This window comes from Acinonyx jubatus, chromosome C2 (assembly GCF_027475565.1).
Source record: "Acinonyx jubatus isolate Ajub_Pintada_27869175 chromosome C2, VMU_Ajub_asm_v1.0, whole genome shotgun sequence".
In the NCBI taxonomy this organism is placed as follows: domain Eukaryota; kingdom Metazoa; phylum Chordata; class Mammalia; order Carnivora; family Felidae; genus Acinonyx; species Acinonyx jubatus.
Genome location: NC_069384.1, coordinates 86,639,920 through 86,663,447, shown reverse-complemented (window position 1 = coordinate 86,663,447; position 23,528 = coordinate 86,639,920). Strand labels below are relative to the sequence as shown.

At 39.4% G+C, this 23,528-nt stretch overlaps 1 protein-coding gene across 2 annotated transcripts in view; it reads left to right on the top strand.

Annotated features, from left to right (window-relative positions):
• The window catches only part of KCNMB2 (potassium calcium-activated channel subfamily M regulatory beta subunit 2), a 235,049-nt gene extending 211,959 nt beyond the window's left edge, over positions 1–23,090 (top strand). For both annotated transcript variants that reach the window (XM_015071016.3, XM_053221194.1), the window contains exons 3-5: positions 4,283–4,453; positions 6,845–7,040; positions 21,299–23,090. In XM_015071016.3, coding sequence (XP_014926502.2) covers positions 4,283–4,453; positions 6,845–7,040; positions 21,299–21,583 — 652 coding nt within the window. In that variant the 3' untranslated portion in view covers positions 21,584–23,090. The remainder of the gene's footprint in view (positions 1–4,282; positions 4,454–6,844; positions 7,041–21,298) is intronic.
• The last annotated feature ends 438 nt before the right edge of the window (positions 23,091–23,528 follow it).

Sequence of the window (23,528 nt, the reverse complement as noted above, 5' to 3'; positions counted from 1 at the left end):
AACTGAATTTGTAGTCCTGCTCCGTACTGATTCTTCCTCCCAAGACTGTACTTCATTGAACTGTACTGGCCTTCATTCCCTTATTTCTCCTCTGCCCCCTTTCAGGTAGATTCATAGAGAATAAATGCAAAGAACCAAAGGGAGATGAAATACCAGCTCTGTTAGTGCTGGCACAGTAATTTCCAAAGTACAAGCTTTCCTGGTATGAAGCCAGAAACATAGCACTGAAGACAGCTTGGCATGAAAGAGCCCACCTAACTGACCACTTGGTTTCGGCTATGGATACTGCCCTCCCCCACTGGGGCTTACTACCTGGAGATAGGAAAGTCAAGGCACCCCAGGCCTGAACACAGACAAGTCCAAAAGGATTTTTTAAAAATTGTGCCATACATGAACAATGACATTCAAAGTCACCCAAAAGATAGACCTGGCCCATGACTGTCATGCTCTGGTCCATCTCATCAGTCAGATTAGTCACTCCTCACCTGAGCTCAGGACACTATGCTTGTGGGAGAATCTGTGATGCACCCTCAGCCTCTCCCTTCTTAGCCAGGGCAGCAAAAGTCCCTTCTTTGGGACCCTGAAGAGTAAGAACAGAAGAATCCCAGTTTTAACATGTTCTACCAATCCCCGGTGATCCAAGCCAAGTACTTGGGCCTAAATCTAATCTACATCCTTCCTCTGACTTCCTCATCATCCTCTACATTCTATCAATCATCAAACCCTAAAGTTTTACCTCTACATATTTCTCCATACATCCTTTTCTCTCCATCTATCCTACTTCAATCCTATATCCAGGCCTTATCACCCTTTGCCAACACTACAGTAACAATTTCCTAGTTCTTCTGATTTGTTTTGTTCTATTTCTAATCTAATCTCCACACTGTAGCCAAAGTAATCATTCTGAAACTCAATTTTGATTATGTCACTTTTTGACTGCTTCCCGTTAACTACAGGATAAAGGCCAAGCTCTTTAGAAGGATTTACAAAACACTTCATGACCTAGTGCCTTTCCAAACTCACCTGCCCCGTATCCCCTGTCCCACACTCATGTAATAGTAAAATGCTTGTAGTTTTTGACAGTCGCCTTGCAGTTCCAAATCTTCATCCCTTCCTTCATGTGATTCCTTCTGTTTGAAATACCCTAGAGTCCCTGTCTTATTTGGTTAACTCTGATTCAATCTTGAAGATTCTGCTTAAGACATTACCTCCAGGAAGCCTTCCCTAACCTTAACGCCTATTGCTTCCTGTCCTGCTCCCTCCAGGCTAGAGAACTTACTTCCCTTCTGTACTCACTCTATGAATTGCTCCATCATTGAATTCACTACCCTTTGTTGATATTTATTTTCATGCCTTTCTTGGGCAGGGGCCATATCCCCAGGAAATAGAGACTTCCAGCACTTGAGATAAATTTGTGGACTTAAACTGAATTCCTTGTTTTTCCAAATTATTCATTCCTTAATTTATCCATGAATTCAATAATAATTTACTGATAAATTTCATGAGTATGTCCCACTCGACTCATCCACTTTCTTTTGGCTGAGTAATATCCTAATTTCCCAAATACCTTTGGCCTATGTGGAAACCAACCATTTTCCATCTTTAGAAATTCCAAAGCATATGAAGATCATTTGTCACCCATTTCCAAACTGTGATTTGTTTTTAAATTACTCATTTGAATCACTTTTATATGCTTCTTGTTCTGGTGACATAACTGACTGATTACACTGCATCTTTCACAGATATGGGCTGACATAAGTGATGTGGAGTGACAGCCTAATCCTCTGGAACCGTCAGACTACTGCTTTCTCTTTGCTGGCTTCCCTCTGCAGGAAATGCAAATTGTAAAGGCAGCCATCAGAATTAAATACATTTTGATAAATAATAGCCTAGTAACATCACATTACTTTTACAACAGGTCTATTTTTTAAGTTTATTTATTTATTTTGAGAGAGAGAGAGAGAGAGCACAAGCAGGGGAGGGGCAGAGAGAGAATCTCAAGCAGTTTCGGTGCCAGCACCACAGAGCCTCATGCGGAGCTCAAACTCACAAACTGTGAGATCATGACCTGAGCCAAAATCAAGAGTCAGATGCTTAACCAACTGAGCTGCCCACGTGCTCCTATAACAGGTCTTTGAAGCCACTCAGTTTCTTCCTGCTTACTATTGGCTTTAGCTGCTAATGGGAAAAGATTTTTTTTTAATCAAGTTTAAAGAGTCAAGTTTAAAGAGCTTTTATATAAATCTTATATTTTCCAAAGGAAATCTCAGGAAACAAATGGAGAAACTTAGAAGGTGGGCGGTGGACAGTCTATGGAAGTCTAAGCACAGCAGCTAGTCTGGGGGCACTAGACTTGGAAACTGGAGAATAATGAAAGATATGAACTCTCAGGGCTTCTGGCGATGATGATAATGAGCAGCCCAGAGTGAGGGAGGGTGGAGGGGAGCCAAGAAGGACAAGACCACAGAAATATGGCTTGTATTTAGCTATGATTCTCCTACTACAATGGGCCCACTCTTTAAGGAAAGATTAAGATTTGTATAAACTACTTCATGAAAAGAACTTTAAATAATAATAAGCTAATTGGTTAATTTCATACTCCAATAACTAAATTAATAAATACTCTACCCTAAAACCTTCTGGAAATATATTAAGCTAATACACGTTTTCACACTTCCACAGAGAATCAAAATATCTAACAACCAGTCCAGAATGAACTAGCCAACCAAAAAGTATGCCAGGCATCAATATCAGTAAGGCCATCCTGGAGCACAAACCTAAATAGAAGCCCTGAATGTATACACAATTGTACAAGTAACAGGCATCTCTTCCTTGCCCTGCAAAGTTCCATTCTGGATTTCACTTTGGTTTCACTTTGGTTTCTTTTCCAAGCAACAAGAATGACTAGTGATAAAAATTTTTAAGGAAAATCTGAAGTTATTCTTGTGTATATTGGCTTTTTTGCCTGAAGCTAAAAAAAAAAAAAAAAAAAAAAAAAAAAGCTCTAAGAGTTTCTGTCTCCATTTTCAGCTTTCTATTTGAAAGACCCTAAAGGCCAACAACAATACCCCTACTCCTGGACCCCTGCAATCCAAAACTTGCTTCTCAGAATAGAAACTAAAGGAAGTCCTGAGCTGCTCCTTCCCCAGTCACCTGCTTTACCAAATCCTACACTTTTCACATATCTCTCCAAGCATCCAGCACCCCAGCAATTTCTTCTTTTTTGTCTTCTCTTCCAGATCTTCTTTCAAATCCAGTCTTCTGCTCATAAGCTTTCTACATTATTCATTTCCCTGCCATTCTGTCCTTTAGAAATTCCTTGGAAGATTGTAGCAATTTTAGGATACTTTGATGCACCTGTCATGGAACTATAGCTTCCCACTCCATTTTCCAGTGGGAGCACTTGTTAAATGCTTCACGTCAGTCATTGTCTTGGATGATTTACTTATGTCATTTCATTTAAACATTACAATGCAGTTAAACATTATTCCCACTATGCAGGAAACTGGGAATCAGAAAGGATGAGGAACTTGCATTGATCACACAGGTAGTCAGCAGGGAAATCAGATTTTGAACACAGGAGCCAGTTTGGTCCAGTCCCATGTCCCGTCTTACTCTATGTTTCTGCTGTAAAAATTTTTTAAAAATACTAATAAAAGTAGTCAAAGTTATGCAGTCTGGCCCTTGACTGACATTTTTCAAATCTCACTCAAGTGTTTACATCTATGAGAAAAAAGACTGGGTCACTACTCCACATTTTCATACTGCTTATAAATCTCAAGCCAACAGCGCCCTAAGCTACCCTAAACTTGAGAAAAATGTTAACCAAAATAATTTTTGTCTATTACTACTGAAGGGAAATAAGGTATTAAGTTGATAGATTTCTGAGGTATACTGCCATTTATTTGAATTAATGCTCCATTAGGTATTCAGAGAGTATAAAACGATCAATAACGATCAGCTGGAGGTTAAATGGCAAATCCAAAAGCATTCTTTTAAGAGTTGAAGGAAGTTCTTTCTTTCTTCAGATTTAAGAGGAGGAAAAAGGTGCTTACAACCAGACATGGGCCCCAAGAAAAGAAGGGGGACTTGTTTCTGCTCAAGGTTGGTGCATGTGTGTGTTGGGAGATAGTTGTCACATGGTGGGATCCAATTGCATTCAGGTAGGTTTAGAGGGCTCCTCTGAAAAGGAAGGAAAGCATGGGCAGAAACTTACCCACTCTCTAGGAGTGTGCTGATTAACTGTGAACTTCATGTAAGACTGTATTATTTTCAACCTCAGAAATATTTACCAAAAAATCAGGGACCACGACCTCCTGGACAAAAGGAAAACTGTCACAGCACTGAAAGCAGGAGAGGACCGGGCCATTCTCCTGGGACTGGCCATGATGGTCTGCTCCATCATGATGTACTTTCTGCTGGGAATCACACTCCTGCGCTCATACATGCAGAGGTAATGCCATTGGGTGGTTGGGACACGGTCGTTCGTCTTCTCCTTCTCCTTCCTCTCCCATAGCTTATCAACCCTAAAGTCCTCTTCCTCACCTCCTTTCCCAATAATAAATATTAGCAGTGACTGGCATGTAATATTTTTAATAATGCTACCGAATAATAATGATAAAAATAGTACTACCTACTATATGCAGGAACTTCCCTTCCCATACATGACTTGCTTAACGCTCACACATATGTTATAAAGGCAGTATGATACGAATATGCTCCTTATAAGAATGGCAAAACTGAGGCTCAAGATAAATCTAATTTGCCTGATATCACACAACTCTAGCATATGGCAGAGGTAAGATTCAAACCCCCATCCCACTAATCCCAGAGTCCCTATTCTTGCCTCTTCACACCTCTGTTCTCCACCATCATTCTTTTCCAGCCCACACCCCTCTTCATCACCCCACATGTCAGTGGTTCTCAACTGCACATTTAAACTTCCTGAGAAACTTTAAAAAATACTGATGCTCAGTCACCCCTCCCCCATCCTCCCAGAAGGTCAGATTTAATGGCATATAGTAGGACCCAGTCACCAACATCTTTCAAAGTTCCCCCAGGCAATCCTAACGTGCTGTCAAGGCTGAGAAATACTGCTATGCATCAACTTTTAACAGTAGCAGATTTTGAACTCCTTTCATTTTAATATTTGCCCTAGGTTTACTGAATAGATAGGGAGGCAATTAAATACTGAGACAGCAAGTGTATTCCCCCTGAGTAAGCCACATGATAAATCCCCACAGCCTCTCTAGGTAACTGTTGTCCATACATTGGACACTTTGAGCACAGGGGAGACCAGCATTGCTGTAACTAATGGGGAAAGTCTCACAGTGGTTTGGCTCAAAGGAATGAGGCCCTTTCAAATGAAAAATTGAGATTTTGATCTGAAAGAGAATCAAACCATTTTGTGGCATTCATTTATCCACCTAAATTAATACTTTCATTTTAGAAGCAAAATCTAGCTGAAAGACAGTAATTTGCTAAAATTAAGGCATCATCTTTCCCATTTGTGGCTGCTCTGCTCTGTGTCTCTGATGCCTTCAGCTGTGCTCCTTCTCAATGAAAGCGCTGATGCCTCAGGCCTGAGTGTTCACTGTTTCCAAAACCGCTTTCAGATCTTCACATCTGTGCTTACAACCATCTAAGACTTTTTTCCCCCTTTGTATAAGCAAAATCTGACCATCCATATCCTAGGAAAATACAATTTGCCATGCCAGAGGGGGTCAGGGCCAGTAACCTGCCTCCGGCATAAAGCTGGACATGAAAAGGGAAGTCAACACATGTCCAGCAAAAGGAAAGGGTATTCATCTGTGAAGAAAATGTGCTGCTTTCCTATCACAATGGTAATCAGCTTATACCCAGAGGCAAAACTTTGATTGCTTGTGTGTCTCTTTTTAATCACAAATGTTACCCTTGATCATAAAATTACATGTATTTTAGAAGGAAAACTGGCCAATGGGCAGCTGGAGGTTTGTTTACTTTTTCTTTTTTGATCTTTCTAATAGAGGTTCCCAGGACACTGACATGAACCCATTATCTCCATGGAAGGGCCTCTCTTCCACTGTGTTCAAAGGGTGTCAGCGCAGTACCACGGGATAAGCCTGGGCCTTAGAGAAATGCCGGACTGGGTAGAATCGCCATTTCCATCGCTTTACTAGCTGTGTGCCCTTGAATGTTTCCTGATTTCTCTGACTCTCAGTAAACTCACCTTAAAAAAATTCAATACCCAACCTATAAAGTTTTGGAAATGTATACAAAACACCAGTTAGGGTGAAGACAGATGCTACAAGTGATCGGTTTTGGTACAATGAAAGGGTGGAGTTATCTTTTCTCCCTTATTAGAAAGACCATACAAAGAAATGTATCACTGACCTCGTATCTATCAAGTTAGATGTCAAGTCCGCCCACCCCTCTGCCATCTTCCCTCCGCTTCTCTCTTACACCTCTGCTACCTACAAACTAGGCAGACACCGCAGAGGTGAGGACTGGGGTGTGACGGCTGACAAGATAGGAATGCAGGGTGATTACAGGTGTGATATAAAAGATGCCTTATGCTTACCAGCGAATTTGATAAAAAAAAGTAAAAATCTAACTTAAATCAAGCATTGGATATTATAGTACATCTGATAGAAGTCACTGGAAGTTTTCAGGTGCCAGGCAGTTTATCCATCTTTATATTGTACTTTGCCTAAAGCTGCTCAATTCAAAGGCATAAACTCTAACAAATAGATTGTACGATAGATTTGGATTCTTCAGGTTAAGGAGCTAACAGATGATCCCCTCTGATTATGCCTTCCCCGCCCTTAGTGTCTGGGCCTGTGTTTATTCTCCCCTCTCTCTGTAGCGTGTGGACTGAGGAGTCTCAATGCACCTTGGTGAATGCGTCCATCACAGAAACATTTAACTGCTCCTTCAGCTGTGGTCCAGACTGCTGGAAACTCTCTCAGTACCCCTGCCTCCAGGTGTACGTTAACCTGACTTCTTCTGGTGAAAAGCTCCTTCTCTACCACACCGAAGAGACCATGAAAATCAATCAGAAGGTAGGAGCTTGGCACACACACACACACACACACACACACTGCATTTCGGTCACCCCCACAGAGCTCCTGCACTCGGCCCTCTGAAGTCCTCCCATGCCGGCATTTCAAAGGAAAATACCACTGGAAAGCGGGCCCTGCCTCATCCATTCACAGAACTATGTGATTCTTGCCTGGGAGACATTTATTTTCTGTGCATGTTGTGGACAGATCATTCCGCCATTTTGTGGTAGTGTGGATTTACCCTTTACTTTCATCTAGGAGAGTAAACATTCTATCATTTCTACACAAATAGACTAGGTCGTTCAAAGCAAACATGCAGCTTAGTCCAAGTGGTACAAGCCAAAACAAAAACAAAAAAACAAAAAAGAGGTATTCATCATATACCTGAGAGCACTAGGGTAAAACTGCCTTTTGCTTGCCACAGGGACATAACTTAATCCCTCAGAGCTTCAGCTTCCTTTTCTCTAAAAGGAGAAACATAACAATGACCGTCTTGCAAAGTCATTTGGAGAATCAGAGCTGTGTATGTAAAGTGTGGAGCAGACCATGGTGCTTGGCACAGGGGAGACCTTCAATCCATGGTCACGGTGTGTGTGTCTGTGTTTCTCTCCTCATATGCACTAAGTTCAGAGAGGCTGAATTTTCTAGCGCCGATATATTCAACTCCACAAGGTAGATGGACAACAAAAGTGTATTGTGTGAAAGCTGTACAGAACACTTGCATTTCTAAGGTCTGAGATGATGAGTAACGTGTCAGCAGGACCAACCTGCTATTATCAATGTTAAGTTAAATATATTGAGTATAGGATTTATGGTAGCAATTTAGATATGCCAAGACCACCTGATGTCACTCTCCAGTAGGATAACTGGCTCTCATTACTAGAATACAAGCCTCATGAACCGTACTGTTTCTGTAAAAACTTATTTCCATCACAATTATCAGCACCTAAATGATACAGGTTATATGTATTGAAAAAAAAATGCAGTAGTTTGGAAATTAGACACTAGAACATAGGACCTGTTTTGTGTTATATGGACACAAAGTAAGAAAATCCACCTTGCATTTTGGCCACAATAACTTGAAAAAATCCTTGCAGATATCTCTGAGGACTGAACATAATGAATATTTCAGAGACCATCGTTTGAAAACGTCTGCTCTGATTTCCTTTCGTTTGTGGCAGCTACAAGTAATACCAATCCTAACCCTGTTCTACAAATACATAAAGCTTGGCTCTTGCACAAGTGTTTGTTTTTCAAGATCTTCCCTCAAGTCAGATCTTTAAATCAAAACTGACCTGTAATGGCAAATGCCTATAAAACTCTCAGATCTCTGTGGAACTGGAAATTGGCCAAAGTTGAAGAGGCATCAAAAAGTAGGACAAATTTCCCTTTCCTCATTTTGACATTTTATCACTACAGCCCTGTGAATTCATTATTTAGGCTATAAACAGGGAGTGAACCTACCATAGAAAGTCTCAGTTAAAAATTTAGGACCAGTATCTGTCTGTTGTCAGCATGATACTAGGTCATTGTTTGGTTTATTTGCCCCATTACCTTGTTTTTAACCATGGATTATAACATACAGAAACATGCAAGAAATCAAAGAGTGCAGCTCAAGTATTTATCACAGAGACCACCACGAGGGTAAAGAAATAAAACATTTCCTGCACCGCAAAAATACCCCTCACGCACCCTCTCAATAATAGGCTGTCTCTTGCCAAAGATAACAACCATCCTGACAATACGGTAATTACTTTTTTAAATTTTTCTTTGTAGTGTCAGCACCTAAGCCTATATCCTGAAACATTATCTTTTAGTTTTGCCTGGTTTTTAAACCTGATATAAATGGAATTATACAGAATATTTCCCTTTGTGTCTGACTTCTTTCACATAATACTTAGGTTTGTTAGAGCCATTCCACTTGGTGAAGGTTCATTCATTTCCATTACGGTATCATATCCCACTGTATGACCATGCCACTTTATTTATCCATTCTACTGTTGATGGACATTTTGAGTCCTGTACAGTTTGGGGCTATTACAAATAATTCTACCATGAATATTCCTGTATATGTCTCTTGGTCACAAGCATGCACCTTTCTGTCAGATATAAACCTGGGAATGAAATATCTAGATCAGAGGGTACACACATCTGAAATTTTAGTAGATAATATCAAATGGTTTTCCAAAGTGCCTGCCCAGCTACACTCCCACCAACTCTAAAGATATGAGAGTTTTTATTGTTTCAAATCCTTACTGACATCGCTATCATCTGCAATTTTAACTTTAGCTAATGTACTGATATTTCTTTGGGATTCTGATGACTAATATTGTCGCATTCCTTTTCATTTATTTATTGGCCATTTGGATGTTCTCTTTTGTACAATGTCTGTTGAAGTCCCTTGTCCATTTTTCTATCAGATTATTTCTTCTTCATATTCATTGTAGGAATTCTCTATAACTAGATATGAACCTCTGTTGGTTACATGCATTGTAAATAACTTCTCTCATTCTGTGGCCTTTTCAATTTCTTCATGATGTATTTGAATGAAAGAGCTTTCTAATTTCAGAATAGACAAATTTTTTTGTCAGTCTGTTTTTGCTGTTGTGGTAGTTGTTGTTTTGGTGTTTGGGTTTTGCGGGGGGGGGGGGTTGGTTTGTTTTGTTTTTCTGGTATTTTTTTGTCCTGTTTAAGAGTCTTTACCTATCCTGAGTTCATGAACTCACTCTCCTAAATTATCTTTGAGAAATGTCATTATTTCTCCTTTCACATTTAGAATACGATCTGCCTGGAATTGATTTTTATGAAAGTGGTTTCTTTCCACTGCCCCCACCCCACACACACCCCCACCCTCCAGCCACCACCTCCCACCACCACACCCGCCACTCCCCACACACCCTCACCCCCTGGCTTCCCAAGACTTTATTTAAATTCAAGTTGGTTAGCATAGAGTATAGTATTGGTTTCAGGAGTAGAATTTAGTGATTCATCACTTACATGTAACACCAAGTACTCATCACAAATGCCCTCCTTAATGCTTATCACCCATTTAGAACCATCCCCCACCCACCTTCCCTCCAGCCTGGTTTCTGGGTTTCTCTTTTTTTCTCATGTGGATAGCCATTTGACCAAGTCAATTTATGAAAAGACCACATTTTCCTCACTGGATTATTTTATAATCCCATTCCCCCCTTTTTTTCTTGGATGTTATCTTTTGTATTAGTATTCTTTTAGGATTTGGCCTACAGATTACAACTTGTGATCTTGACTAAGGACATTAAAACATCTTAACTCCTACTTACTATCTTCCCAAGGTATATATTATTATTTTATTCTATATATACTTTTTTTTCTTAATGTTTATTTTTGAGAGCGAGAGAGACAGCACAAGCAGGGGAGGAGCAGAGAGAGAGGGAGACACAGAATCCAAAACAGGCTCCAGGCTCTGCGCTGTCAGCACAGAGCCCGACATGGGGCTCGAACTCACAGACCACGAGATCATGACCTGAGCCGAAGTCAGACGCTCAACTGACAGAGCCACCCAGGCGCCCCTTCTATATATACACTTTAAATTCATGCAGACATTATTATTGTTTTTGTAGGTGGTAGATATTCATTTAGATGTGTCCTCATGATTCTCTATTTTTATTATCATTCATTCCTTCCTTTATCTCTGTTTTTCCATCTAGGACCATTTTTCTACTACATAAAGAATACTCTTTAGTATTTGCTTAGTGCAGTATCTGCTCTAACAAATTATCTCAGCTTTCATTTGTTTGAAAATATTTTTATTTCATTTTTATTCTTGAAGGATACATTCACTGAGCCTAAAATCTGAACTTGGCTGTTATTTTGTTTCTGCACATCAGAAACATTCCATTGTCTTCTGGTAAGCTTTATTACTATTTAGAAATCAACTCTCAGTCTAATTGCTGCTTCTTTGAAGCTAATCTTGGTTTATTTTACAGGTCATTTTATTTGGTTTTCTATAGTTTAACTCTTAAGTGGCAGAGAGTGCATTTATTTTTATTTAGCCTGCTTACTGCTTCCCAGGGCTTCTTTTGCTGTTCCTTGATGTTTTTCCTCAATTTCAGAAAGTTCTCAGTCAGTATTTCATCAAATATTCTCTACTTTGATTCGCTCCTGTTTCTCCTTTTGGCACTCATATTGGCCATATCTCTCTTTTTTGTAGCTATCCTCTGTTTAATCTCTCAGTGCTTCATCCCCAATACTGACCTATCTTCTAATTTGTAATTCATTCCTCAGCTTTGACAAACCTACTGTTAAACCTACCCATTGGGTTCTTAGTTTCTCGTATTGTATTTTTCATTTTGGGACTATCCATTTGAGTCTGTTTTATCATTTCTAGTTTTATGAAATATCTCATGCTTGTCTTTTAAATCCTTCAACATTAAAAGTAAAATTATAGTTATTTTAAAGTTTATCTTGATGACTTCAATATCCAGAGACACTAATGTGTTATTTTCTTTTCTTCTCTTGTATGTTTTCATGTTTGTCTTGTAATATCTGGTTATTTCTTATCAGGTGTCACATTTGCAAAATTATTTATAAAAATAATTTTAAGCCTGGGATGATGTCATGATGTCATCTTTTCCAAATAGTATTTCTATTTGTTTCTGCCAGGTTCCTGAATGTATGAGCCATACGTGATCATGTCATTCTGACTTCATAAACTGAGATATACAAGTCTGAATTGAAGTCTTTTGGAGATATACTTCAGGTTGCCATTATTCCTAGAATGCAGTCCCTTCAAGGTCCCAATACAGTGAATGGGGGGGGGGGGTCGTTGGGGCCCCTACCTGATAGATCTTCAATGATGGTTCCTGCCCCTACCTCTGCAAGGCTGTCAAAAATTCTGTTCGGCTTTCTAGGCTTTCAGTCCCCTTCTAGAATCAGCACATACTCCCAAGGGAAAGGTGGCACCAAAGGTGGCTCACCCTTCTGGCCCCACAGCTCTTCACACTCTGGACAGCTGTCCTCTGCCTTTAATCAGAAGCATATTTGGGGGGCACCTGAGTTAAGTCAATCAATTAAGCATCCGACTTTGACTCAGGTCATGATGTTGCAATTTGTGAGTTCAAACCCCGCGTAGGGCTCTCTGCTGACAACTCAGAGCCTGGAGCCTGCTTCAGATTCTATGTCTCCCTCTCTTTCTGCCTCTCCCCTGCTCGCACTCTGTCTCTGTCTCTGTCTCTGTCTCTGTCTCTGTCTCTCTCTCAAAAATTAATAAACATTTAGAAAAAAAACAAGTATATATATTGAAAATACAGTTACCTCCACATCAGAAGGTCATTAAACCACAATCTTCATGCAACATGGGAAGTATTCAGGATTTCCTATAGAAAACATAAAAATATTCTCTATGTGGAGCTCTCCTTCCTATTACCCTCCCACAAGCTTACAGTCTGCCCCAGAGTTGCCAAGAAATGGGCATCGTTTTATTGAGATACATAAGGCACCACTGACCATGTTTGATCTGAGAAAACAGGAGGCAAAAGGATATCAGTCAGGCTGTCTGTATCTTTGTAGAAAATATCCAAAAGAATTTTATTTTTAAATTTTCAATATTCTTTTTTTTTTTAAGCCTTTAAACCCAGTGCCCAGCCTCTTGTCAATATTACAGTTGGAGCTGCTTAAGCTGATAAGCTGGCATGCTCTTGTAGAGCAATTGGCTGACTGTTCCTGTTTGCTGCAAGTGGGCTCAAGGGCCCCTGCCTCTCAAGGCCGCAAGGCCGTCAGAGGAATCACAAACAGTGGCTGACGATTAATTCACTATGGTTGTTAAATTCCTCAATGCTGATCTCCTTTGGAAGTTTAAAACCTATTCTGCCCACCAGGGATTCTCAAAACATGACTCTGTAGTTTGAGAGTGGATTTAAAATGAAATTTGGTATAAAGCAAGAAAACGTATCCATTAAAGGGGTTCTGAACTCAATGCCAATGTGTCTGGGGCGGGAAGAGATGGTGTTTCCCACACCATCAAGTAATCCTCCAAAACCAGCTGAGTGTCCTACAATTCAACTCAAATCTGCCACTATCTATCCAGAGATAGCATTAGATTCCTTACATTAAGAGCCTGTTCCAAAAGACTGCCCTCACCTCGAGTTCAGATGCCAGTCACAAGCCCAGGTTGTCAGAGATTCCAGCAACCCCTTCCTTAAGTTCAATTAATTTGCTAGAGTAGCTCACAGATGCAGAGACACATTTTGCTTATTCGATTCCCAGGTTGTTTTAAAATTATAGAACTCAAGAACATCCAGATGCAAGAGACATATAGGGCAAAGTATGGGGAAGGGCACAGAGCTGCTCCAAGCATGCCATTCTCCCCAAATCTCCATGTGTTCACCAACCTGAAAGCTCTCCTAACCCTGTCCTTTGGGTTTTTATGGAGGCTTCATTATCTAGGCATGATTAATTAATCCATCAGCCATTGGCAGTTGATTCACTCTCCAGCCCTTCTCCCAGGAGGTCAGGGGGGTAAGACTGAACATTCTAATACTCTAATCACATAGGTGGTTCTCCTGGCAGCCAGCCCCAATCCATAAGTGTGGTCCCAAAGTCACCTTATTAATCTAACAAAAGACGCCTTTATAGCTCTTATCACTTAGGAAATTCCAAGGGTTTTAGGAGCTCTGTTCCAGAAACAGGAACAAAGAACAAATATTTATGTCTTATTATAAATCGCAATATCACATCCATTCTTTGGTTATGTGGGATAGTACCATATTATATTATATTTTATGTACAATTGTCATAGGGAAGACAGCTATTATTGATGTAAAAAGTTCTATGAACTAATCAATTATTTGCAACTCCAAACTCACCGTTGTCCCTCACTTTGTCACCCATTTTGAAGCCTTTGGGGTTTACAAAATGTAGAGAATATACGTATCTAGACAAGGATTTCTCAACCTCAGCACTATCGATATTTGGGGATGTGGGGGCGCAGGGGATAATTCTTTGTTGTTCTGTGAGGGTGGCTTCTGTCCTGTTCAATGTAAGATACCTGGTCTCTTATCTAGATGCCCCCTAGATGTCTAGCATCCTCCCCTCTCCAATTGTGACAACTAAAAATGTCTCCAGACAGTGGCAGAACAAGACTTTATGTTGCTTTGAATTTAGATGCTATAAGATCCCAAAATCCTAAGCAAAGTTTGGAAGCACTGAAGTCCTCTACATTGTATTGGTAGGGTAAGGGTAAAAGGGAAGAAACACGAGTGAAGTTGAAAATCTAGACAGGAAAGAAAAGAATCCGATATTTGTCAAATGTCTGCCATATATAGTGTCCCCAGCACTATGCTAAGAACTTTACAAAAATCATCTCATTTAATCCTGACTAAAACCATACTCCTAAAACAACAGTCAAATTTTATCAAGAGTTTACAATGTTCCAGGCACTGTATCATATTAAATATTTTACATGAACTCACTTATTTTTTTTTATGTTTATTTTATTTTTGAGACAGAGAGAGACAGAGCATGAACGGGGGAGGGCCAGAGAGAGAGGGAGACACAGAATCTGAAACAGGCTCCAGGCTCCCGACGCAGGGCTCCAACTCACGGACCGTGAGATCATGACCTGAGATCATGACCTGAGCCAAAGTCAGACGCTTAACCAACTGAGCCACCCAGGCGCCCCTGAACTCACTTATTTAATTACAGCAGAAACCCCACATTTTAGGTACCACTATTACCTCCACTTTTTTCAGTAATGGAACTGAGCTCAGAAAATGAAATAATTTTCCTAAAGTCACACATTCGCTAATTAAGTCTGAATAAAACTCGAAGTCTCTTCGTCTCATCCTACTGTTAAAGAGGAAAACATGAGAGCATCCCCTTGAGAGGATGAAAAAATCTAATTCTATGAAATATTTATCCTCTGATAATACGTTTTAGTGCACAGGTGAGAATCCATGCCATTCCATCATATCCCAAGAGCTGCTTAGAATCAAAAGGCCATCGCACACAGAATAGAATTATCTGTGATCCATGGGGAAGGTCAGGGTTGTGTATTCATCACCAGTTTCCAAGAATAGATACTAAACAGATAGAAGTGAACCCTGAAAGGGGGCAGAAGACATGCCTGGAAATGTGACGTATGAAATCCCCATAATTAGCACTTTAAATTGAAGGATATCTATGAGACTTTTGCTGAAGCTACCTATGGACCAGAGATTCAGTAATGCTTTTATGATTGACAAAGTTTAGTCACTTCTTGCCAAAACTGAATTCTAGGACATCCCAGGGCACCTTTGTGCAGAAATGAAAGAATGTGCCCAAAAGGAGCCTGAACTAAGCATCAAGAAGAAAAGCATGGAGACATAATCTATTCCTTTCCAACTGCTGAGAAAGAAGATCATGTCAAAGGGCAAGGTCAGAGGATGTGTCTGACTTACTCTAATCCTAACTGGATACACTGTGAACTGGGAAGGGGGATGCCTCTGTGGTTTAGCCATCTCGGGTATTGACTAATCTCAAGACTTCAGATGGCTTGTATTTAGTTAGTAGACTTCCTGGGTCCTTTTAGCTTCTTCTCTACTTCAAATCAGGCAGAAATGCCGTAACAGCGTGGCAGCTCTGGGAAACACAAGAAAGAAACACTTCTCTCCGGAGGGACCTGTGTCTCGATACTGAAAGGAACATTAGCGCATAGCAGAGTGTGAATGCTGTTTCCCTTTCCTCTTCCAAACAATTCAAACAGTCCCGCTTGCCAAGATCAAGCAGACAGTAGATTTTGTGGGATTTTTGGGGATTCACTTTTTTTTAGAAGCCATGATAAGGAACAAGAAGTCTCAAAAGGGAAAGAAAACAACATCCCGACTGACTCTCTCTCTCATCTCTTTTGTCCATCACTTGTATCCAAAAAACTCAAAAGTTTAAAATACACTTGTGGACTGGAGTAACCCAGGGCTTCCAGCAGGTGATCTCTATATTCTCTCAACATGCGGATCCTTTCTTCTTCTCCAGCACAGAACACAAACCCTGGCATGTCGCACAGTGAACCAGCTTCATCACCACATGCAGGACATTCGTTGTTTGAGGACACGAGAAACAATTCCATCTGACTCTAGAACCAAGAATATCTATGTTTCACATGAGCAATCTTTATGTTTTTATCTCATGGCCATGGTGGGCTTAGGATGCCCTGGCTACTAACAAGTTCTGAGAGCAAATTCGTGGTCCCCCCTACGGAGGATATATCTTTACTGAAAACCTCATTAGCTTCATTCCTGGTCCCACTGTTATCACCCCATCCTTGCTTTATAATCTCTTCCTGTTTCTTTCTAATGATCTGCCTTGTATTATTTATGTTTTTTTTAATGTTTACTTATTTTTGAGAGAGAGAGAAAACAAGCAGGAAGGAGAGGATGGGGGGCAGGGGCAGGGCAGAGAAAGGGAGACACAGAATCTGAAGCAGGCTAGGCTCCAGGCTCTGAGCTATCTGCACAGAGAGCAATGCAGGGTTCAAAGTTATGAATCGTGAGATCATAACCTGAGCCAAAGTTGGATGCTCAACTGAGCCACCAAGGTGCCCCTATTATTTATGTTTTTGATGCCTGTGTCTAGCATGCCATCAGGCACATTAGAGACATTCAACATTGATTGGATTTCATTAAACTTCTAACCCCTCTCTGAAATAAAACTCTTCTCTTTTTCTAAAAGAACAAATGAAGAACAAACCCTTCCCTTGAGGCGATACAGAGAATTGATAGCCCCTTTCCTACCAATATAAAAAAGAGAGGCCGGCCAGTGAGGTTACTCAGCCAAACCATCCCCTTCCCACTGCCCCCCACTTCTCCCCACACCTTTTATGTTTAGGGTGAAGGCCTGTCACTATTTACTTTATACATGCTTAGCAAAGCATGTCTAAGCAAAGCCCAACAGATAGTTCCTCAAAATTTCTGTCCATCATCAGAATAAAAATAACTCCAGTGATATCAAAGATTCTGGAAGTGAGGTTAATAAAAGCGAATTTTCAGCCACTTTTCAAAGAATTGTAGAAAATATGCAATGCTGGGTCTTCATTGCCATGTAAGGGCCACAAGACAAGTTGTCAGGACCCAGGTTTCTTCAGCTAAGAGAGGAAAGGCCATACCCCTGAGCCAGCTTGATGGTTTTCAATACCAAAGAGAATTTAAGGGATTTGGGAAAGCAATAAGGTTTGTTAACAAAACTCAGGATTGAGAACAGGTATGTGAGACTATGTCTTCCACTGAATGAGCATCTCAGAGGCTTGAAAGGTTTATATATTCATATGTTAAAACACAAAGAAAGAATAACTCAAGGCCATGGTAAAAAAATTACCATATTTTTATTAGTACTTAAGTGTGTTGTGTGTATAAAATTATAACCCATATGTTCCTTTATCATATATATCATGCAGAGTCTAAAAGTTAAATCTTTCTTAACCCACCCCTCCCACTAAAAAAAGAAATGATCTAAAATGCTGGGATTTTTATCTTTTCAATCCACATTATATTTTCCAAATAAACATAGATCACTTAGTAAAGTTTCCATTTGCTGAAATGCATTCTGTGTATTTTAAACCAAACACAGAAAATGATCCTCCAAGCATGCGATAAAATCATAAGATCATTAAACCTTCACCCCAAATTCACACCAGCCTCAGGAATGTACACATGGCTAAGGTTGAGCCATAGAGACAGAAACCTAGAATCCTAGTGTAGGATTCAGCATAATGTCAACTCTCCTGGGACACAAAAGCAAGGACCATAACATAAAAGCCATTGAACGGCACTCCCCCTGTGAAAACCACATAACTAATAATTTTGCCCTCCTTAGAAGTTTCGTAGTTTAGTATGCAGCACTTGGTTGAAGACTTTAGAAGATCATGTGGACAATGTGATATTCCAATAAGAAAGTACATAAATGAAAATGTATTGAGGCTTTAGGCATATTCATCATTTGCTCTTCACACAAAGCCTGCCCGGAAGGCTCTGTTAACCCCTTTGTACAGATAAAGAAGTTGATTCTGAGGAGCCAAGTAAATTGCCTATAGAAACACAGTAACCAGATCTCCTGAACACAGCTTGAGCTCATTATGCTACCGCATGCATTGGTCATGACAAAAGAAGGATTCATCAATAATAAAAGTAAATGAATGATTGACACTGGCAGAGTCAGTCCAATCTATATAGAACATGCCTTATCTGGCCATTCCAAACGTATATGAGACCCTGATAGTTTTAAACTTTAATAAGGAATAGTAAACCTGTACTAGATCCTTCCTAGACAGTCTCAAAAGTACTTTATATCAGGACACCTGGGTGGCTCTGTCGGCTAAGCATCTAACTCTTAATTTTGCCTCAGGTCATGGTCTCATAGTTCATGGGATCAAGCCCTGCATCAGGCTCCGTGCTGACAGCACGGAGTCTGCTTGGGATTCTCTCTCTCCCTCTCCCTGTGCCCCTCCCCTGCTTGTTCTCTCTCTCTCTCTCTGTCTCAAAATAAATTTTAAAAAAACTTTTTAATACTTTACATCTCATTTTACTTGAAAGAATCTTACTTGGTGACAGAATTATTGTCATTTGACTGACAAATGTTTCTTCAAAAAAAAATGTTTTTAAGCCAGATCAATTCACAAGAGCATAAGAAAAACTCCATTTTAATGGAATGCCAATTTTACTGAGATCATTTCAATAATTTGGTACTGTTAACCACTGAAACTACTACTATAAACTGTCTTGGCACAAAAATATACAGAAGCCTGATGCATTTATGATCTAAATTGGCTCTGTTCAAATTCAGCTACAAATGGCTTGTCTGTGATGTCTTTAATGCTTTGCTTCAGAAAACATTTTTTAAAGCTATAAAGACATGAGGCAGCTTTGAAGAAGAAAAAAATAACAAAGGTAGGTATCTCCATCCTGCCTTAAACTCTTTTGATCCAAAAGGCATCCAACTGGTAGAAAATTTGTTTCATGGAGTCATAGGCTAATTTTGTACTAACTTGTAACTCACTGAGAAATTCTGCTTTTTTGGAGCTACTTTCAGACCCTTAATGTTGTTCTAGTGCCAGCTCTCTGCTGTACTCATATTTATGAGTGTACTCACGTTTATTCTTAGCTGATTACACAGGAAGGTGTCAACCAGCCCTGCTATGAGAACATTACTTTAAGCCTGGTTTACGATAAATACCAGCATACTCCATCTCCATTCTTAACTAAGTAAGAATCTTCCTGCTGTTTATAGTCAAAGAATCCAATGATTACAGCACTGTAAACAAAATAAGGGAAAAAGACTAATCCAAACACACTCCATTAGCGAAACCCATTCTATTTCTTTTATATTTTTTTCCTGTGAAATCTACAGGTCTAAATTGTTCTGGAATTCCAGAATGTACCTTAAAGGTCAACAATACCCCACCTCATTTTGTGTCTCCACATACAGTTGTGTGAGTTGTGCACTGCACAACCTTTGGGATACCAGTCACACTATAGAAAGTCATAGATGTGAATATTTGTAAGCACAACTTGTAAGTTGGTAATAGCAGTAAAATATGTGAGGCTTTTTCATAAAATAAGTGTATTAGGACAATTTTTTGACAGAAAAATAATAGTGTTCCAAAGAGGGGACACAGATGTCTAATTTACACCAAAACATTATATAGATTAGCAGTGATCTTGTCACAAACCAATTCAATTCAGAAAAATCAGTTAAATTAATCATTTGATAATGTGTATAACAATAAGGCAGGGATTTTTTTTTTCCTGTTGAAAGGCAATTATGATAAAGAGGGGAAAGAGTTAGCTAAGGACTCACACATCTCCCTGGAAAGTGACTTAAATCACTGTTAGGGTGGCCAGTGACACAGGTGGCAAAGAATTGCACAGAGTGAAGCAACAAGCAAGACAAGAGTTTATTTACTCTTCAAGGGAGGAGAGAGGCCAGCCCACGTTTCTGTTAGGCTGGGCCTTTTAAGGGGTTTTGAAGGATGTGAAAGGGTTGCAGCTATGCTCTGGGGAGAGTGTGGGGCAGGGGCAACTCGTGGCCAGTGGAGCAAGTGGGGGCAGGTTTCTCAAGGGGCTCTGACTGGGGCTCATCTGGGATGTGTGTTGTGGTCAGGCTAGAGAAAAATATGTTTTGTAGTCGGGGTCGATTTTCTAAGAATGTAATGCCCTGGGATCTAGAAAAACAAAGAGTTAGGGCCTAGTGCAGATCCCTGTGAGTTTTGTCTGTAAGGGTGGCTGGGGTGGGAGGGCAGGAGGGGGTTTGAATAGATTTCTTTCAATCACTTTTTTCCTAACTTTTTAAAAAATCAGTTTTGTCACTGCCCATTGACAGGCCAAGGGAAAGGGGGCACAGAGATTTCATCTCCTTGAAGACTCCTTTTTAAATGAGGAAAAAATGTGTTCCAAAGTATATGCAATAAATAATAAAAACTGAGGAGTTGGGGCAAGGCAGGGAAGAAAAAGAGACACAAAGAAAGCAATCCAAGAATATAAGTATGTAGGAGGAAAGGAGAGACATGTAGAAGAGATACAACAGTAAAGATAAGAGAGGGGAAAAGTTCAAAGGAAATATAGTGTAAATTTTCAGATGAGCGCTGCTTGAAGAGTAAGCTCATTTGGTTCTGTTTTATTTTTCCCTGGCTTATGGAAAAAGTTGCTTTGTCATGCTATCATGCTCACTGAGCATGAACAATTCATCACGGCTCTTTAACTAGTCAGTTTCTCTACCCTTTCCAGGATTCTTTTTCAGCAACTCACCAGAGGTATAGCTATTTCCTTGGCTACTATAGCAAGGTGACCAAGGTGACTTGGCCGAATAAAGTAAGTCAAGCAAAAAGAGAATAAACTACTTTCCCTGAGAGAACTGGTAGCTTTTGATATTATATGGACAGCCGTGGATAGACAAAAGACAGAAATTGACATTCTGATTCCATGGAAAAGTGTGTTCAGTAGGGAATAATTAAAACTCACCATGCTACGGTAAAAAGAATCCATCGGAGTCATCCAATTCTAATCAATAATCAAACTATATATGGGTGAACTATTTAGGTCCATCTGGGTCAGATACCTAAAAACATTGTCTTCATTACTGTGTGAGATCTTAGGGTTTCTGGAGGCACTGGTTTGAATACGAAAAGAAAAACCATCATGATTATTTCACAGCTCATTAAGCTGACCTCAATATCCCATCCCCTCCTAGAACCAGACATACGTAAATACACAAAGAAAGTATCTTCTGGTGACAGTTTATCTCATTTTCCACAGTGCTCCTATATACCTAAGTGTGGAAAAAATTTTGAAGAATCCATGTCCCTGGTGAATGTTGTCATGGAAAACTTCAGGAAGTATCAACACTTCTCCTGCTATTCCGACCCAGAAGGAAACCAGAAGAGCGTCATCCTCACCAAACTCTACAGTTCCAACGTGCTGTTCCATTCACTGTTCTGGCCAACATGTATGATGGCTGGGGGCGTGGTGATTGTAGCCATGGTGAAACTCACACAGTACCTCTCCCTGCTCTGTGAGAGGATCCAACGGATCAATAGATAAAAGCAAAAGGGATGAGATCGTTTTCTTTAAAGCTCAAATACTGTTTTCTTTCATTCTTCACCAAAGAACCTTAAGTTTGTAATGTGCAGTCTGTTATGAGTTCCTTAATATATTCTTATATGTAGAGCAATAATGCAAAAGCTGTTCTATATGCAAACATGATGTCTTTATTATTCAGGAGAAGAAATAACTGTTTTGTGTTGGTTGGTTGTTTTCATTATCTTGTTTTGATGCTGGAACTAGTACTTCCTTCTCTCGTTCCGCCAAAACAGGGCTCAGTTATTCATTTGCCAAGCTTTGTGGAGGAATGTAGACAATATCAATGCGATAAGGTCTGTGTTCTCAATTGTCAGATCTCTTGAAGACATTTCTGCAATATTTTTCATCATTCATTGTTTACTAAAGCTGCAGCCAAAAATGTTCTTTCTTTTCTTACTCAAAACTGAGCCCTGTAGCAAGTGAAGGGACCAGATTTCCTAACTAAAGGATGTTAAGCATTTTCCTTATATTTCTACCATATCACTGTAAAGAAGGGAGAAAACCCAGACAGTTATTTCTCTTTTATTATTTTCTATTCATAACTTCAGATTTTTTAACTGATTTCCAAAAATAAGCTGTTTTCATCAACTGATTCTATAATCTCTTCCTGTGATTTAAATAGAAAATGAACAGAGCCCTTTTCCATTTAAGACCCTGCTACTGTGTGAGGAGATAACACTTACAAAGAGTTTCATTACCTGTGAATTGACTGAATGTTGAGTAGGTGCACCACTGCAATCCAGGAAAGTCTATGTCACTAAGATATTTATGTGAAAATCTTTATTCTATTTCAAGTCAACTGTTAGATGGTAAAATTAAGATCCTACTTGCTGGCCAAGACTGGTAGACTGATTTCAGTGGGTAAATCTACTGTGGCAAATTAACGTATTGCAATGTTACTCTTTGGGAATTTATGTTTAACTTAACGAGTATGTAGTCTCTCTTTCTGACAAGTGTTCCCCATTGGGATTTTAAAACTATGTGCACAGAATATTTGTCTCCTCTACATGTTTTATTTTTCTATTTACAATTCTCTTATTTTTTGCTAGATTTTATACACAGAGTAGACTTTTTTCCTAACACACACTTAAAATGAATAACAGCTCTAAAGGAAGACTTTGTTCAGAATGCCATTTACTTATTGTGTTGAGGGGGGCGGGGTGGAATGAGGGATTGATTTTAAACAAAAACATTCCATCTTTTATTTAACATCAATATCAAAAGGGAAAGACACACATCTATCTTTCTCATCTATATTTAAGTACCCTTTTGTAATGTAGTATCAAAGTTTTCTACAAATTGGAAAATTTTACAAAACATATTTGTGGAATGAATAGTGAAACTAATCTGATGAAGTGGAAAATATCCTGTAATACTGTAATTCATAGTTTGACTTTCCATAAGCACATAAATCCTTAGGGTATAATCAGGACTTCAAATGTGTAATTAAAATTTAAACAAAAATCCATGACATCAGCAAGATTTGAATACCTCTTGCGTTCTGTTCTAAGCTGACAAGCCCATGGCAGTCCAAAAACCTATGATTCACTACATTTACAGCATTTAAAGAGATTATAAAGTCCCTTTGACATCCAAACACATACAACTTTCAAGCAATATTATGAATATTTGGAAAATATGATGGAAAATTCGACTCTTACTCTAAAAACATAATTCTGAAGATGATAGAAAAATCGTGGAGCTGAAAATTTATAATCTTCAATATTTCTTGAGCTTCCCTTCAAGTAATCCAAAGATGACTTTTATTTTTTTTTTTCGGACTTGTAATTAAAAATTCCCAACTAATGTTTCAGAGAAGAATGAAGAAATCTCAAAATAAAGACACCAAAAAGAAGTTAACTAGTGCCCTCTAAGTTCCAGTAAAACAACGGCCCCTTCAAGTAAT